Source organism: Ranitomeya variabilis, chromosome 5, assembly GCF_051348905.1.
Source record: "Ranitomeya variabilis isolate aRanVar5 chromosome 5, aRanVar5.hap1, whole genome shotgun sequence".
In the NCBI taxonomy this organism is placed as follows: domain Eukaryota; kingdom Metazoa; phylum Chordata; class Amphibia; order Anura; family Dendrobatidae; genus Ranitomeya; species Ranitomeya variabilis.
Genome location: NC_135236.1, coordinates 196,005,843 through 196,025,720, shown reverse-complemented (window position 1 = coordinate 196,025,720; position 19,878 = coordinate 196,005,843). Strand labels below are relative to the sequence as shown.

At 43.8% G+C, this 19,878-nt stretch overlaps 1 protein-coding gene across 1 annotated transcript in view; it reads left to right on the top strand.

Annotated features, from left to right (window-relative positions):
• The window catches only part of GALK2 (galactokinase 2), a 477,779-nt gene that overhangs the window by 34,983 nt on the left and 422,918 nt on the right, over nucleotides 1–19,878 (top strand). The window contains exon 2 of the mRNA XM_077263708.1: nucleotides 7,525–7,613. Coding sequence (XP_077119823.1) covers nucleotides 7,525–7,613 — 89 coding nt within the window. The remainder of the gene's footprint in view (nucleotides 1–7,524; nucleotides 7,614–19,878) is intronic.

Genomic DNA, 19,878 nt, shown 5'->3' with positions numbered 1-19,878 from the left:
GGTCTGCCAGTGCGTTACCCTTTGTCTGTCCATCAGTGCCTTTGGTATGTGCCTTTACCTTTATGATGCCTGCTTGGGTGGGAAGCTGTAGTGCGTTCATAAGTTGCTGGACTGCCTCAGCATGTTTAAAGGGGTGGCCATTTGCTGTCAGGAAAGCCCTGGCTCTCCAGATAGGCCCATAATCGTGTGCAATGCCAAAAGCATACCTGGAATCAGTGTAGATATTTACAGTCTTACCTTCTGCTAGTTTGCACATTTCTGTGAGCTCTGCTTCTTGTGCAGACATATGAGCTGGCATTGACTCTGCCTTGATTACCTCATGTTCTGAGACCACAGCATATCTGGTACAGTAGCGTCCTTGGTCATCTTGGTGACGGGATCCATCTACAAAAAGCTCAAAATCAGCATTAGAATAGGCACACTAGAGACCAGCCGTTTCCTGAAACATCAATTCTAGACAATCATATAGTTTGGAAACCTGATCTTGTTCCCCTGGATCCATTCTAGAAAGAAAGAGTGTCCTTTTTCATGTCACCTACTCCTTATGTCACCTACTCCTCCCCCCTATGGATCCATAGGAACTAGGAGAAGAGTAGCGGGGTTTAGGACAGTGCACCTTTTCAAAGTCACATTAGTAGGCATGAGAATAGCACACTGAAGTCGCAGCTGTCCAGCCATGGACATGTGGCCAGGTTGTACTTGATTAAGGATACTATGTGCATCGTGTGGGGTGTGGACCATCAGTGGGTAATTCAAAACAATCTCTGAAGATTTGTGTAGCAACAGCTGGACAGACAACACGGCCCGAACACAGGAGGGACTTCCTCTGGCCACCGTATCCAGGCGGCTGCTGTAATAAGCAACAGGTCTCTGTTTGTCTCCATGAAGCTGAGTCAGCACACCTGTAACATGTCCTGCATAGGTGAGCTCTGTATGCAAGGCAGTCTGCAATACTGTACGGCAGTGCTCGGGTGTCTTGTAATCATATACGGGGCCTGCGGCGTGTAACACCATATCACAGGGCAAATTCCCTCTTTGGGTGGACATAGCGTCTCCTGGATGCAAGGGGCCATAAGTGGCAAGGTAGGCCTGACACTCTTGGGCTATGACTGGGCCTCCCTTGTTAGCTGTCTGTTGGGCCAAACAACCTCTATGTGACAGGGTAGAATTAGCTTGGTTCACTATGGCTCCTACCTGGTGGGGGGTAATTATGTCCCCATACCCCACTGAGAAAAGAACCTGGGAACCCTGAGGTGTGATGTAGTAGCGTGAATGACAAGGAAACCAAACTTCAGGTTCTTGGAAAATCTGGCCTTGTAAATGTAAAAATTTCACGGGAAGAGAAGATCTAGGGGCCTTTCCGGGCTGGGGGTCTGCCATTTACACCGATTAAAACAAGCTCTTGGTCTGAAAATTGACATGACGAGGCTGGAGAGGGAGTGAGATTCCCATACAGGGTTAAAGGCGTATTGGAGTGTGAAGCTGGACTTGCGTGTAAGGTGGGGGGAGGGCAGGGGCTGAACTCTGTTACATAGACTCTGATAAAGAAACATACAGTAGCTGTGTCCTTGCAGCTGGTGGGGGCTAGAGCGAGTAAGAAGCGCTGCTGATTTAACCCCTTTAATTTCCCTGCTGGACTAAATTCTTTTGAAAACTCTTTACTATTTTCAATGCATCATCCGGATTGGAAATCTCAATATCGGGTCTACTACAAAAAGGTATGAATGGGCTTTTTGTTACAATGAGAATCCCTGATCTTTAAACATTATTATAAGACGCCCATAGAACTTCTCGGCAGTCCATAATATATTGGTGCCTTAGCTTTAAGGGGCACAGGGCTTACAGTCGGGAGTAGAGGCTTAATTTCCTGGGGAGGGACCATATTATCTAACAGGGAGCCCCCCTGTTAATCTTCAATTTGCTATATATATCAACCACTCAACTTGAAGCAGGTAAATCCTTTACCAATCTTTCAATTACTTACAAGTTTTCCTCTAAGACTAGGCACAGGTCTATTTCACTTTCAAATTTCCAGATTATAATATTTCTTTGTACTTCAAAACGATATTGTCACTTTAAACAAAACACAAATCTACCAGCGCGTAATCTACACCAAGAAAACACAGAAACTCAAAAGCGCAGCCACGCGCGTGCCCCCTCCTCACCAGAAACACGGAGATAAGAGAAATCACAGCATTCCTCAACACAGAAGAAAGCCATAACGCAGCTGTATAACTCCCCCCTCCCATCTGATATTTTAAAGATAACTTTCACACAAAAACGAAATACAGCAGTTCTCAGACTTAATTAATTTCTACAAAATCTTCATTGCACAATTCACATAACAGAACACCTTAGAAAAAAAAAAACAATAATTGAGAATATTTTCCCTGCATTCCTGACAGATTTCTTTCCCCGTCTTTGAGCTAACAATATCAAATTCATCACACAATTCAAAATCTTCTTCTACCACGGAAACTGATTCTCCTTTAGAGTTAAATACCCTTACTTAGTCGTGCATAGATACTAGAGCGGCCGTATAGTCTATTCCACTAGGGTTTTTACCTGTCCCCCGCTGAGACAACCCAAAATCGCGGTATTCAGTGAAAGGAGGAGGGCGTCTTAGACTTTCCCTCCGGACACCCCTGGACATATATAAATATATGATTCCTGAGTTACGCATCCTACCCAATCTTCGATCACCTCACCGCGCCTGATTCTAACAGTGATCAGGAATTCAGGATATTTTGACTGTAAAGAGAATTACATCACTGGTCAATCCGGGGTGTCCGTCCCTTATGAGGTACGGTTCGAGCACTGGGCTTCCAACGGAACTACACCTCTATATGATTCCACCCAAAAATCATCCCACCTCCGGGGACAAACCTCAGATCCTCTTTGCAGCAACAAACACAGGAAAACCACACCAAACGGTCAGTCTGGACAGTATAACTGCCAACTTACCGTGGTTGTTGTGGGGGATGATCAGTCCCAATTTTCCAGTGCCTGCGTCTGGTCCGAGGGTCCTTTGTCTTGTTGTCCTCCGGGGGGCAGAGGCGTTCCTGCTTGGAGCCCCACGTTCTCGGGCGCCAACTGTTGAGGGAGGATCTAAAGTGATCCTTCACGGTTAACCCAGTGATTTCCAAATTAATATACAAGGTGTTGCCGGCAACTGAAAATGACCAGACGGAGACGTGTGTCTCTGTTTGGGGGGGATCAAGCTGATCTCTCTAGCCCCCGTTTAATGAGTATGAGTTTTCATAGTCATAGAAATTATACTTCAACCAATCAGCATAAGAACATGCTCACAGTTCTTAGCCTATAAGAATGCAGGAACAATCTGTGCGTCAAAGCTTCATAGAACAATACACCCTCAGTCTCATATTCTGTTTAGATTGCAACAATCAAGGTCTCATAACAGCTGTAAACTTTAGCCTACTAACAAAATTTATATCAAAACAACAAAATGGAGTCGAAAAGCACAAAATGGAGATTATTTCTTAATTTCTTCCTTCACACCATCAGATGAAACCAGTGCCAAGGGCCCACCGGTTACATTGATTCTGATGGCCCACTGCTCAGCTACATGACCCTCAGTCACAAAGTTACCTATGCTTCTAAATAATAATAAACTTGGTAGAATGGTACATAAATTATGAGATGTTGCCCTTGTCTGTACATACTGCTGCTCAGGGCCGGACTGGCCATCGGGCAGTTCTGGCAAATGCCAGAAAGGCCGGTGCCAGTAGTGGGATGCTGCGCGCCGACTCACCTCCCACCCCCACCAGCGCCGCCGCATTCAACAATACCGGCATCTATGATGCTGGTACAGTTGAATGCAATGATGGAGGAGATCGCGTCTGCTGTCGCTCCCTCTCCCATCATTCCCCGCTCTGCCTCAGACACTGAGGGTGCGCGCGCACTCACTGTGTGCCTGGCAGTGCAGCGGCAGCCGCCGAGACAGGAGCAGGGAGCAACACAGGCACGAGGAGAGGTGAGGAGTGTTTTTTTTTTTTTTACTGGACTGTGGGGCCATTCCCAGGGGAGGGGGGAGAGATGCTGGCTGTGCTGTATACTACTATGTGGGCTGTGCTATATACTACTGTGTGGGCAGTGCTGTATACTACTGTGTGGGCTGTGCTATATACTACTGTGTGGGCTGTGCTATATACTACTATGTGGGCTGTGCTATATACTACTGTGTGGGCAGTGCTGTATACTACTATGTGGGCTGTGCTATATACTACTGTGGGCTGTGATATATACTACTATGTGGGCTGTGCTATATACTACTGTGTGGGCTGTGCTATATTCTACTGTGTGGGCTGTGCTATATTCTACTATGTGGGCCGTGCTATATACTACTGTGGGCTGTGCTGTATACTACTGTGTGGGCAGTGCTGTATACTACTATGTGGGCTGTGCTATATACTACTGTGGGCTGTGCTATATACTACTATGTGGGCTGTGCGATATACTACTGTGGGATGTGCTATATACTACTATGTGGGCTGTACTATATACTGTGTGGGCTGTGCTATATACTACTATGGGCTGTGCTATATACTACTGTGTGGGCAGTGCTGTATACTACTGTGTGGGCAGTGTTGTATACTACTGTGTGGGCAGTGCTGTATACTACTGTGTGGGCAGTGCTGTATACTACTGTGTGGGCTGTGCTGTATACTACTGTGTGGGCAGTGCTGTATACTACTATGTGGGCTGTGCTATATACTACTATGTGGGCTGTGCTATATACTACTGTGTGGGCTGTGCTATATTCTACTGTGTGGGCTGTGCTATATTCTACTATGTGGGCCGTGCTATATACTACTGTGGGCTGTGCTGTATACTACTGTGTGGGCAGTGCTGTATACTACTATGTGGGCTGTGCTATATACTACTGTGGGCTGTGCTATATACTACTATGTGGGCTGTGCGATATACTACTGTGGGCTGTGCTATATACTACTATGTGGGCTGTGCTATATACTGTGTGGGCTGTGCTATATACTACTATGGGCTGTGCTATATACTACTGTGTGGGCAGTGCTGTATACTACTGTGTGGGCAGTGCTGTATACTACTATGTGGGCTGTGCTATATACTACTGTGGGCTGTGCTATATACTACTGTGTGGGCTGTGCTATATACTACTGTGTGGGCTGTGCTATATACTACTGTGTGGGCAGTGCTGTATACTACTGTGTGGGCAGTGCTGTATACTACTGTGTGGGCAGTGCTGTATACTACTGTGTGGGCTGTGCTGTATACTACTATGTGGGCTGTGCTATATACTACTGTGTGGGCTGTGCTGTATACTACTGTGTGGGCTGTGCTGTATACTACTATGTGGGCTGTGCTATATACTACTGTGTGGGCTGTGGCTGTATTATATACTATTGTGGGGTATATTATATTCTATGGGGGAGGCTGTTATATACTATGGGGGCTGCATTATATTCTATGGGGGCTATATTATATATTATGGGGAGGTGGGCTGTATTATATTCTATGGGGGCTGTATTAGATTTTATGAGGTATGATTGCATCATACTCTTTGATGGGGCTGCATTATATTCTGTGGGGAGGTGGGCTGTATCATATTCTATTCGGGGCTACATTATATTTTATGAGGGGCTGTATTTATATTTATATTATTTGAGGGGTGATTGCATCATACTCTGTGAGGGGGCTGCAATAAACTATGAGGGGGGCTGCATTATATTCTATGGGGTGGCTGCATTATACTCTGGGTTGGCTGCATTATACTGTTGGGTGGCTGCATTATATTCTGTAGGGTGGTGGCTGCATTATACTATATGTGGGCTGCATTATACTGTATTGAGGACTATGGGGAATACATTATACTATATGAAGAACTATGGGGTGCATTATACTATGGGAAGTGAATTGTACTACATGGATGACTATGGCAGTGCATTATACTATATGGAGCACTATGAGGAGTGTATTATGCTATATGGAGGACTGAGCAGTGTATTTTAATATATGGAGGACTATAGGGAGTGTATTATACTATATGGAGGACTGTGGTGCACATTATAATATATTGAGGACTATAGGGTGTATTATACTAAACAAGTACAATGCTGCATATTCAGATTGTTTTTGCTGGAACAAAAATCATTGTTCTCAGGAGCACATCGCCGGTGTAAACTGTAGATGTGCTGCTGATAACATGATACTGTATGGTGATCTGTTAGTGATCATTCTGTCCCATCATTTTTTCTCAGCTGGTGGAAAGAGGCCGGGAAACAAGCGTTGAACAACTTCAGTATTGTCGATCAAACTCATTTAGCGGCCTGAGATTAGCGCATGTAAATACAACCGAAATGCTTTTGTGTGATGTGCAATATGTTAGCATTTGGGGCCCCATTTTAAACTTTGCCTAGGGCCCCACTTTGCCTAAAACCGGCCCTGCCTACAAGTGTACAAAGATATTATACAGTCACCACGTGACAAGTGGGACTGTGTAACTTCAAATGCCAGGGCTGAATTTTAGTCCCAGTCCGGCCCTGCTGCTGCTGCTCTTATAGGGGTGGGGACCCTAATTCTTCGCGGAGGCCCACCTGAGGATTTACCTGTTTTCCTGTGGGCCAGTCCAAGACTGATGAAATCAATGACATTGAGGCAATTCTGTCAATGGTTTACTTATATTTTTGTTTTGTTTTGAAGCTAAAAAAGCTACTAAAGTTGGTTGAAAACAGTCTCCCATAAGAGGGCTAGACATGTACTTCAGATAAATGGGCCAGCAGCCACTAGGGGGAGCTTGCTTCATATTTGTACATATTAGGGTATGTGCACACGTTCAGGATTTTTCACGTTTTTTCTCGATAAAAACGCGATAACGCATAACAAACGCATACATATGCATCCTATAATTTAGAATGCATTCTGCAATTTTTGTGCACATGATGCGTTTTTTTTCCGCGAAAAAAACCGCATTGCAGTAAAAAAGCAGCATGTTCATTAATTTTGCAGATTTTTCGCGTTTTTCCAGCTATTTAATGCATTGGGAAAGCTCTCTGAAAAAATACGCAAAAAATGCAAAAAAACGCATGCTGATTTCTGGCAGAAATATCCGGTTTTTGTCTGGAAATTTCGGCAAGAAATCCTGAATGTGTGCACATACCCTTACTCCGACATGGAAATATGTAACACTTTTTTTCCCAACATATACACTGTATGACTGAATTAAGAGCACAGAAGTTATATGGAGGTATTCTGACTCTTACTGTTTTCTTCCGTCAAGAACAGAAGCTATGACAAAAGCTATTAAGCTATGAATTGTCATATTGCACAAATAGAATATTTTTTTGTGGTACTAAACGGAAACCTGAAATTGTACGTGATGTCTGATAAGCTAGTGTGTCAGATGCTTATACTCACTGTAGTATGTTTACAGAGTGTCCATAAAGGTAAATATGATTACGGTATGTGATTTTTGCAATATGAAAGTGTTCATTTAACACTGAAATGCTTCTATTTTTTAATCTGCAGGTTGCTGGCGCTGAAGGAAAAGTTTATCTCTAAATTTGGTAGTGAACCATTGTTTTATGCTCGGGCACCAGGACGAGTCAACCTAATAGGTAACATGCATAATGACACATAATACACACGTGAGTGATGACAGTGATGTACAGTGTAAATGTGCCATATGAGTAAGAAACTGTAGCTGAACCCTCTGCATCTTCCCATCTTTCTTTTGTTTTTGTAAGAGCCTACAGCAGGAGTGGGCAATTCATTTTTCAGAGGGGCAACATGAGAGAACATGACTGTAATATTAATTATAATTATTTTATATTAATATTAATTGAATCACTTATTATTGAGCAGAATTAATTATGCCGACATCCCTTTATATATCGTATGAGCCGACACACAATCCCCCTATATACCGTAAGAGCCGGCACACAGCCCCCTATATACCGTAAGAGCTCACATACAGCCCCCTATATACCGTAAGAGCCCACACATAGCCCCTTATATACCATAAGGGCTCCCACCTAGCCTCCTATATACAGTATGAGAACCACATAGCCTTCTATATACAGTATGAGTCCCAACATAGACTCTATAAGTAGCGTGAGCCCCACATAGCCTCCAATATACAGCATGAGCCCCACATAACTTGTGTCACATACACACTTCTCAGCACATGACGCGGGGTGCACCTGCAAGGGTTACTTTATCTCACTCAATCCAGCACTCAGCCTCTGTTCTAGGCTATAAAGTGAGCATAAATCACACCACGACACACTCAGCACTAGAGATGAGCGAAGCTTTCAAGGTTTGTTTTGGTTCGATTTGCCGAAAGTTTAAAGGTATGTGCACACGTCCGGATTTCTTGCATAAATTTCCTGAAGAAAACCGGAAATTTTCTGCAAGAAATCCGCATTTTTTTTTTTGCGGTTTTTTTCCGTTTTTATTCGCGGTTTCTTTAGCATTCTGCAAGCGTAATTAGCTTGCAGAATGCTAAAGTTTTCCAAACGATCTGTAGCATCGCTTGGAAAACTGACTGACAGGTTGGTCACACTTGTCAAACATACTGTTTGACAAGTGTGACCAACTTTTTACTATAGATGCTGCTTATGCAGCATCTATAGTAAAAGATAGAATGTTTAAAAATAATAAAAAAAATAAAAAAAATGGTTATACTCACCCTCTGCAGACAGCCAATCTCCTCAGCGGCGTCCGTTCCTATAGATGCCGGTGTGGTTCAGGACCTTCGATGACGTTGCGGCTTGTGATTGGTCGCGTGAGTCACATGAGCGGTCACGCGACCAATCACAAGACAGCGACGTCATCACAGGTCCTGAACCACACCATCTATAGGAACGGAAGAGAAAGCATGCACCGGAGAGGCGGGAACACTTCGGGGGCCATCAGAGGGTGAGTATATCACTATTTTTTATTTTAATTCTTTTTTTTTTACCAATTATATGGTGCCCAGTCCGTGGAGGAGAGTCTCCTCTCCTCCACCCTGGGTACCAACCGCACATGATCTGCTTACTTCCCGCATGGTGTGCACAGCCCCGTGCGGGAAGTAAGCAGATCAATGCACTCCTAGGTGTGCGGAATCCCCGCAATTCCGCATTTTTAATGAACATGTTGCTTTTTTTTCCGCGATGCGATTTTTTTCGCGGAAAAAAATGCAACATTTGCACAAAAAATGCGGAACACCCTGTAAATAATAGGAGGCATATGTAGGCGTTTTTTTTCGCGTTTTTATAGCGAAAAAAACGCGAAAAATCCTGAACGTGTGCACATGGCCTAAATGTTCAATGAACAGGTTTACCGAACGGTTCGAAGAACGTACCAGAACTGCATTAAGCTCAATGGGAGGCCAAGCTAAACATATACTCAATACCTTAAGAGGTGACATAAAGCTTGTCAAACAGCTAAAATTAAGAGCAGACATCATGAAAAGTGGCATCAATTGACCCAGACAAATATCAGCTTGGTAGACTACTATTGGTAGTAGAAAAATGGGGGGGCTGTATTACATTCTATGGGGGGGGCGGTATTACATTCTGTGGGGGGGCTGTATTACACTCTATGGGGGGCTGTATTACATTCTATAGGGGGCGGTATTACACTCTATGGGGGGCCGTATTACATTCTATGGGGGGTTGTATTATATTCTATGGGGGGCTGTATTACATTCTATGAGGGAGGATTGCATCATACTCTTTATAGGGGCTACATTATATTCTATGGGGAGGCAGGCTGTATTATATTCTATATTAAATGTATTCTATGTATTAAAGGGGTTGTCCACTACTTTCAATTAACCCCCCAATGTATCCCCCCGGGGCCCCTGACGAATTGTGTAAATACCTTCCTTAGCCGTTTTCGCCTGTGAGCGGCGCTATACTGGTGGCTGATTCCGGGTCACGTGACCCCCAGGCTTCAGCCGCTGCTCATTTCCGCCGACGTCACGTCAATTTCCAGACTCTGGACAAGTCCCATCGGGCTCTGCCTGCTACAGTGGCAGTGAGTGACACATTAGCCAATGATGGGACAGTAGTAGTCCCTTCATCCGGCTAATGTAATGAATGTAAAAATAAACCAAAAAAAACCACATATGCATATACAGTACATACATACATACATACAACACACACCATGCGACGACACTCACCATGCGACGGCATGCGACATGTACCATGCAATGACATCCGCCATGCCACGACATGCGCCTTGCCACGACATGCACCATGCGACGACATGCACCATGTGACGACATGCAGCATGCGACGACATGCACCATGCGACAACATGCACCATGCGACGACATGCGCCATGCGACTACATGCGACATGCGACATGCAGCATGTGACACCATGCGACATGCAGCATGCGACAACATGCACCATGCGACGACATGCAACATCATGCGACATGCCACATACAGTAAATACATACAGTACATACATACATACATACATATAACATAGATTATATACTCACCATCAATTGTCACTTTGATCCCCGAAGCCAGTGTCATCTGTAAAAAATATTAAAATAATAAACAAACACTATACTCCCTGATCCGCAGAAATCCAATTAAAACGAGTGTCCCTCGACGATCTTCCGTGGAGAGCAGGAGCATCAGATGATGCAACCACTCTCCAGGGGCTCCAGGAACACAATGAAGGGAGGAAGGTATCCTTCCACAATGTATTCCCCACAATGTATTCCTACGCCCCTGTGAGAAAATAGTCCCTAGTCTCACTTTATGGCATTGCTGTGTGAGGAAGTTCCCACGCAGCTTTTTGCCAGAAAGTGAGACCAGTGAACTATAGTAACCTCTCAGTGATGCACTGCAGGAGCCATTGTCTCCTGTCAGTGTGTCACTGAAGGTCCTATAGAGCAGTGACATCACCCGATGTCACTGTTCTATAGGGGAGATCGTCGTGGGACACTTGTTATTAACCCCTTCACCCCCAAGGGTGGTTTGCACGTTAATGACCAGGCCAATTTTTACAATTCTGACCACTGTCCCTTTATGAGGTTATAACTCTGGAACGCTTCAACTGATCCTGGTGATTCTGACACTGTTTTCTTGTGACATATTGTACTTCATGATAGTGGTAAAATTTCTTTGATGTTACCTGCGTTTATTTGTGAAAAAAATGGAAATTTGGCGAAAATTTTGAAAATTTCGCAATTTTCCAACTTTGAATTTTTATGCAATTAAATCACAGTGATATGTCACACAAAATACTTAATAAGTAACATTTCCCACATGTCTACTTTACATCAGCACCATTATGGAACCAAATTTTTTTTTTGTTAGGGAGTTATAAGGGTTAAAAGTTGACCAGCAATTTCTCATTTTTACAACACCATTTTTTTTTTAGGGACCACATCACATTTGAAGTCACTTTGAGGGGTCTATATGATAGAAAATACCCAAGTGTGACACCATTCTAAAAACTGTACCCCTCAAGGTGCTCAAAACCACATTCAAAAAGTTTATTAACCCTTCAGGTGTTTCACAGGAATTTTTGGAATGTTTAAATAAAAATGAACATTTAACTTTTTTTCACACAAAATTTACTTCAGCTCCAATTTGTTTTATTTTACCAAGGGTAACAGGAGAAAATGGACCCCAAAAGATGTTGTACAATTTGTCTTGAGTACGCCGATACCCCATATGTGGGGGTAAACCACTGTTTGGGCGCATGGGAGAGCTCAGAAGGGAAGGAGCGCCGTTTGACTTTTCACTGCAAAATTGACAGGAATTGAGATGGGACGCCATGTTGCGTTTGGAGAGCCACTGATGTGCCTAAACATTGAAGCCCCCCACAAGTGACACCATTTTGGAAAGTAGACCCCCTAAGGAACTTATCTAGATGTGTGGTGAGCACTTTGACCCACCAAGTGCTTCACAGAAGTTTATAATGCAGAACCGTAAAAATAAAAAATCATATTTTTTCACAAAAATTATCTTTTCGCCCCCAATTTTTTATTTTACCAAGGGTAAGAGAAGAAATTGGACCCCAAAAGTTGTCCAATTTGTCCTGAGTACGCTGATACCCCATATGTGGGGGGGAACCACCATTTGGGCGCATGGGAGGGCTTGGAAAGGATGGAGCGCCATTTGGAATGCAGACTTAGATGGAATGGTCTGCAGGTGTCACATTGCGTTTGCAGAGCCCGTAATGTACCTAAACAGTAAAAAAAACCACAAGTGACACCATTTTGGAAAGTAGACCCCCTAAGGAACTCATCTAGATGTGTTGTGAGAGCTTTGAACCCCCAAGTGTTTCACTACAGTTTATAACGCAGAGCCGTGCAAATAAAAAATTTTTTTTTTTCCACAAAAATTATTTTTTAGCCCCCAGTTTTGTATTTTTCCAAGGGTAACAGGAGAAATTGGACCCTATATATTGTCCAATTTGTCCTGAGTACGCTGATACCTGATATCTGGGGGGAACCACCGTTTGAGCGCATGGCAGAGCTCGGAAGTGAAGGAGCATCATTTGCAATGCAGACTTAGATGGATTGGTCTGCAGGCATCACATTGCGTTTGCAGAGCCCCTAATGTACCTAAACAGTAGAAACCCCCCACAACTGACCCAATATTGGAAACTAGACCCCCCAAGGAACTTATCTAGTTGTGTTGTGAGAACTTTGAACCCCCAAGTGTTTCACTACAGTTTATAACGCAGAGCCGTGAAAATTAAAAAAAAAAAAAAATTTCCCCCCAAAATTATTTTTTAGCCCCCAGTTTTGTATTTTCCCAATGGTAACAGGAGAAATTGGACCCCAAGAGTTGTTGTCCAATTTGTCTTGAGTACGCTGATACCCCATATGTGGGGGGGAACCACCGTTTGGGCGCATGGGAGGGCTCAGAAGGGAAGGAGCGCCATTTGGAATGCAGATTTAGATAGAATGGTCTGCAGGCGTCACATTGTGTTTGCAGAGCCCCTAATGTACCTAAACAGTAGCAACCCCCCTCAAGTGACACCATTTTGGAAAGTAGACCCCCTAAGGAACTCATCTAGATGTGTTGTGAGAGCTTTGAACCCCCAAGTGTTTCACTACAGTTTATAACGCAGAGCCATGCAAATAAAAAATATTTTTTTTTCCACAAAAATTATTTTTTAGCCCCTAGTTTTGTATTTTCCCAAGGGTAACAGGAGAAATTGGACCCCAAAAGTTGTTCTCCAATGTGTTCCGAATACGCTGATACCCCATATGTTCGGGTAAACCCCTGTTTGGGCGCACGGGAGAGCTTGGAAGGGAAGGAGCACTGTTTTACTTTTTCAACGCAGAATTGGCTGGAATTGAAATCGGACGCCATGTCGCGTTTGGAGAGCCCCTGATGTGCCTAAACAGTGGAAACCCCCCCAATTATAACTGAAACCCTAATCCAAACACACCCCTAACCCTAATCCCAACGGTAACCCTAACCACACCTCTAACCCAGACACACCCCTAACCCTAATCCCAACCCTATTCCCAACCGTAAATGTAATCCAAACCCTAACCCTAACTTTAGCCCCAACCCTAACCCTAACTTTAGCCCCAACCCTAAATGTAGCCTTAACCCTAGCCCCAACCCTAGCCCCAACCCTAACCCTAGCCCTAACCATAGCTCTAACCCTAGCCCTAACCCTAACCCTAGCCCTAACCCTAACCCTAATGGGAAAATGGAAATAAATACATTTTTTATTTTTTATTTTTTTTTTTCCCTAACTAAGCGGGTGATGAAGGGGGGTTTGATTTACTTTTATAGTGGGGTTTTTAGCGGAAGTTTATGATTGGCAGCCGTCACACACTGAAAGACGCTTTTTATTGCAAAAAATATTTTTTGCTTTACCACATTTTGAGAGCTATAATTTTTCCATATTTGAGTCCACAGAGTCATGTGAGGTCTTGTTTTTTGCGGGACGAGTTGACATTTTTATTGGTAACATGCTCGGGCACGGGAGATTTTTTGATCGCTTTTTATTCCGATTTTTGTGTGGCAGAATGACCAAAAACCAGCTATTCATGAATTTCTTTTGGGGGAGGCGTTTATACTGTTCTGCGTTTGGTAAAATTGATAAGGCAGTTTTATTCTTAGGGTCAGTACGATTACAGCGATACCTCATTTATATCTTTTTTTATGTTTTGGCGCTTTTATACGATAAAAGCTATTTTATAGAAAAAATAATTATTTTGGCATCGCTTTATTCTGAGGACTATAACTTTTTTATTTTTTTGCTGATGATGGTGTATTGCGGCTCGTTTTTTGCGGGACAAGATGACGTTTTCAGCGGTACCATGGTTATTTATATCCGTCTTTTTGATCGCGTGTTATTCCACTTTTTGTTTGGCGGTATGAGAATAAAGCGTTGTTTTTTGCCTTGTTTTTTTTTTTTTTTTTTTTACGGTGTTCACTGAAGGGGTTAACTAGTGATATAGTTTTATAGGTGGGGTCATTACGGACGTGGCGATACTAAATATGTGTACTTTTATTGTGTGATTTTTTTTTTTATTTAGATAAAGAAATGTATTTATGGAAATAATTTTTTTTTATTATTATTTATTTAGGATTTTTTTTTTTTTTTTTTTTACACATGTGGACATTTTTTTTTTCTTTTTTACTTTGTCCCGGGGGGGACATCACAGATCGGTGATCTGACAGTTTGCATAGCACTCTGTCAGATCACCGATCTGACTTAGAGCACTGCAGGCTTACCAGCGCCTGCTCTGAGCAGGCACTCGGTAAGCCACCTCCCTCCCTGCAGGATCCGGATGCCGCGGCCATCTTGGATCCGGGACCTGCAGCGAGGAAAGAGGTAGGACACCCTCGGAGCAACGCGATCACATCGCGTTGCTGCGGGGGTCTCAGGGAAGCACACAGGGAGCCCCCTCCCTGCGTGATGCTTCCCTGTACCACCGGCACACCGCGATCATGTTTGATCGCGGTGTGCCGGGCGTTAATGTGCCGGGGGCGGCGGTCCGTGACCGCTCTTGGCACATAGTGCCCGATGTCAGCTGCGATAGGCAGCTGACACCCTGCCGCGATTGGCCGTGCTCCCCCCGTGAGCGTGGCCGATCGTGCTGGACGTACTATTCCGTCCTTGGGAAGTAGGGCCGACCCCACATGGACGGAATAGTACGTCCAATGGCAGAAAGGGGTTAATTGGACTACGGTGGACAGGTAGTATGCGGTTTATTATTTTACGTTTTTTGCAGGGGCTGAAGTATGGTAAGTATGGTGAAATGAAGAATATTAAAATTCTTTTTCCTAATGTGTGCGTGTTTTATTAACCCTTTTTTAGTATTGGATTAATAACGGATAGGCGTCTTATTGACGCCTCTCCGTTATTAACCCGGCTTAATGTCACCTTACAATAGCAAGGTGACATTAACCCCTTATTACCCCATATCCCACCGCTACACGGGAGTGGGAAGAGAGGGGCTAAGTGCCGGAATTGGCGCATCTTACAGATGCGCCATTTCTGGGGCGGCTGCGGACTGGTATTTGTAGCCGGGGGGGGGACCAATATCCATGGCCCCTCTCTAGGCTATGAATATCAGCCCGCAGCTGTCTGCGTAGCCTTTCTGGCTATAAAATATGGGGGGACCCCACGTCATTTTTTTTTTTGGGGGGGTCCCCCTATTTTAATAGCCAGTAAAGGCCACGCAGACACCTGCGGGCTGATATTCATAGCAGGCTACAAATATTGGCCCCCGGCCGTCGGCTTTCCCCCTCTGGTGCAGAAAATTGCGCGGGAGCCCACACCGTTTTTTTTCCGGTTTTGTATTAAATTAAATGCTCATTAAGGCCTGTTTCACACTTGCGTCGGTACGGGTCCATCGCTATGCGTCGGGCCTACATACTGACACACGTTGTGAAATTTGTGCACGTCGTGGGCAGCGGATGCAGTTTTTCAATGCATCCGCTGCCCATTGTGAAGTCCGGGGAGGAGGGGGCGGAGTTTTGGCCGTGCATGCGCGGTAGAAAATGGCAGACGCGACGGACGTGCCAACGGTCCGCCAAAACACGACGCATCCGTTGCACGACGGACGCGACGTGTGGCCATCCGTCGCGATCCGTCACTAATACAAGTCTATGGGTAAAAAACACATCCTGCGAGCATATTTGCAGGATCCGTTTTTTTACCAAAAAGACGGATTGCTAAATATGCAAGTGTGAAAGTAGCCTTAGGCTGCTTTCACACTAGCATCGGTAAGGGTCTGTCGCGCTGCGTCGCTAATAAAAGTCTATGGAGAAAAAACGCATCCTGCAGACAACTTTGCAGGACGCGTTTTTTCTCCACAACGTCGCATTGCGACGTGCAGTGCACGACGCTAGTGTGAAAGAGGCCTTAGAAACATCGGCCTTTCTATTATATATCTATGGATATATCTATCCATAGATATATTTATAGATAGATATATCTATAGATACATAGATGTATCTATCCATATATTTGGCTGCTTTCACACATCAGGTTTTTGCCCTGAGGCACAATGCGTTGAGTTTTGAAAAAAAACGGATCCATTTTTTTCCGCAGGATACGTTTTTTTCTCATAGAGTTGTATTAGTGCCGGATTGCGCCTGATGGCCACACGTTTCATCCGTTTTTTGCCGGATCCGTCAAAAAAGCTGTTTCCGCCGGATGGAAAACACATACAGAGGAACGTTTTTTCTGTCCGGCGAAAAAACGCACAGCGACGGATCCAGCAAAAAAACGTATGAAACTGACCTGTGAAATTATGAATCCGGGCTTGGAATCCGTTTTTTCATGCACGTTTCCATTCAAATCATGCACATTTCCATTTATTTACCTATTTCAAAAAGCGGCATTAAAACCGCGCATAAACCGCACCAAAAAAAGCATCAAAACTGCACCAAAAACTGCATCAAAACTGCACCAAAAACTGCATCAAAACCTAGTGCAGTTTTGCTGTTTTGGTGCAGTTTGCAGTTTTGGTGCGGTTTTGATGCAGTTTTTGGTGTGGTTTTGATGCAGTTCTTGGTGTGGTTTTGGTGCGGTTTTGATGCAGTTTTTGGTGTGGTTTTGATGCAGTTTTTGGTGCGGTTTTGATGGAGTTTTTGGTGCGGTTTTGATGCAGTTTTTGGTGCGGTTTTTGTGCATTTTTGATGCAGTTTTTGGTGCAGTGTTGATGCAATTATGGTGCGGTTTTGATGCGTTTTTTTTCAGTTTTGATGCGTTTTTATGCAGTTTTTTGCACGGTTTTGATGCATTTTTTAAATCGCTTTTTTTTGCGGTTTTTGCACGGTTTTTAGGCGTTTTGGTGTGTTTTTGAAAGCAAAATAAAGATGTATTATTGAACAACAAAAAAAAAGATTTGTGATGTCATTATTGTCCAACCTCCTCTTTTACATTTGTCGAACCCACACTCCATTAAACACACAGATAGACAGATAGATGATAGATAGATGATAGATGAAATGGATAGACAGATCTACATATAGATAGATCTATAGATGCATACATCTATCTATTCATATATCTATCTGTAGATGTGTCTGGATAGATATATCTATTGATAGATATATGGATAGCATAGGGTGTGTGTCCACTGTCCGGATTACATCCGAATGAGCTGCAGATTGGATGCTGCGTACTTGTAGTCCCATCGGATGATGCCTGCACACACACCCCAAAAGACCCCCTGCACAGCCCCGCACACACCTGAACAGTCCCGCACACACACGAACAGTCCCGCACAGGGCTGTACACATCTGAACAGTCCCAAACACATCCGAACAGCCCGCAGACCCCGCACACACCTGAACAGTCCCGCACAGCGCCGCACACATCCGAACAGCCCACAGACCCCGCCCGCACACACATACACGCACACCGTCACCGCCCACACACTTCCATCCTCCCGAGCTGCGGCGTTTCTCGGACCCACATCCGCAGCAAAACTGCAGATCTTTTTTACATCTGCGGCTTTGCTGCGGATGTGCCCAACTCAATGAAAGTGTAAAGTTGCAGAAACGATGCAGTTCCGCACAAAAGAAGTGACATGCTGCGAGAAAAAAAAGCTGCGTTTCGGTGCGGCTTTTTCCGCAGCATGTGCACAACAAGTCTGCGGCTCCCATAGACTTACATTGGTTGTGCACTACACTGCGGATTTTATGCAATTCAGTGCGGCAAAAAACACTGCGGATCTGCAGTCAAATCCGCAACGTGTGCACACAGCCTTAGCATTTAGTGAACCTAGCAAAAAAGCCAAGCAAAAAACAAGTGTGGGATTGCAGTTTTATTTGCTATTTCATTGCACTTTGAATTTTTTTCACATTTTCTGTTACACGACATGGTAAAACCAATGATGTCGTTAAAAGGTAGAACTTGTCCCGCAAAAGATAAGCCCTCACATGGCCATATTGATGGAAAAATTATGGCTCTGGAAAGAAGGGGAGCGATAAACGAAAACAAAAAAGCTCCAGGGGTGAAGGGGTTTACATGGACATATCTATGGAAATAGACATCTATCTATCTATCTATCTATCTATCTATCTATCTATCTATCTATCCCTCTATCTGTGTGTAATGGAGTGTGGGATGGACAAATGTAAAAGAGGAGGTTGGACAGAAATGACATCACAAATCTTTTTGAAGCTAGAGGGGGAGAGGAGGGAGGGGTTTGGGTGTGTTTTGGAGTGGGTGTGGTATGTTCGGGCTTAGAGGACAGTGCAATGCATCATGGAACTTGTAGTATTAGAGCACAATATCTCAGGAGAAAGGAAGTTGTCGATTAACCCCATGAGAGCTGAATCCAGCACTAAAGATGTGCTGCTACAGCATGATAAACGGTAATATTGCTAAAATAAACACAGCTGTTTATGTAGACCCAGTGCATCAGATTCTTCTAGATGATCAACAGCTAACTAAAGGAAAAGAAGCTGTTGATGTTTTCAGTGGCACATAATAGCAAGATTTATGAACAAAAAAAAAAAGGTTATAGTAGTGGACAACTTCTTTAAATGTATTATATTCTATGAGGGGTGATTGCATCATACTCTATGAGGAGGCTACATTATATTCTATGGGGAGCTGCATTATACTATATGAGGGGGCTACCATATATTATATATGCAGGGGCTGCATTATACTATATGAGGGGGCTGCATTATATTCTCTGGGGGGTTACATTATACTCGGGGCTACAATATATTCTGTGGGGTGGCTGCATTATACTCTGGGGTGGCATCATTATACTATATGTGGGCTGCATTTTACTGTATCATGGACTATGGGGAATGCATTATACTATATGAAGAACTATGGGGTGCATTATACTATGGGAAGTGAATTGTACTACATGGATGACTATGGTGGTGCATTATACTATATGGAGCACTATGAGGAGTGTATTATACTATATGGAGGACTGAGCAGTGTATTTTAATATATGGAGGACTATGAGGAGTGTATTATACTATATGGAGGACCGAGGAGTGTATTATACTATATGGAGGACTGAGGAGTGTATTATACTATATGGAGGACTGAGGAGTGTATTGTACAATATGGAGCACTATGAGGAGTGTATTATACTATATGGAGGACTGAGGAGTGTATTATACTATATGGAGGACTGAGGGGCACATTATAATATATGGAGGACTATGGGGTGTATTATATACTAAACAAGCAAAATGCTGCCTATTCATCAAGTGATTGGATTGTTTGTGGGAACAGAAATTCTTGTTCTCAGCAGCACATCGCCGGTGTAAACTGTAGTTGTGCTGCTGATATAACATGGTACTGTATGGGGACAGATTGATGTAATAGTGATTGTTCTGTTCCCTTCATTCTTTCTCAGTTGGTGTAAACAGGCCGGGAAGCAAGCGAACGACTTCAGTAT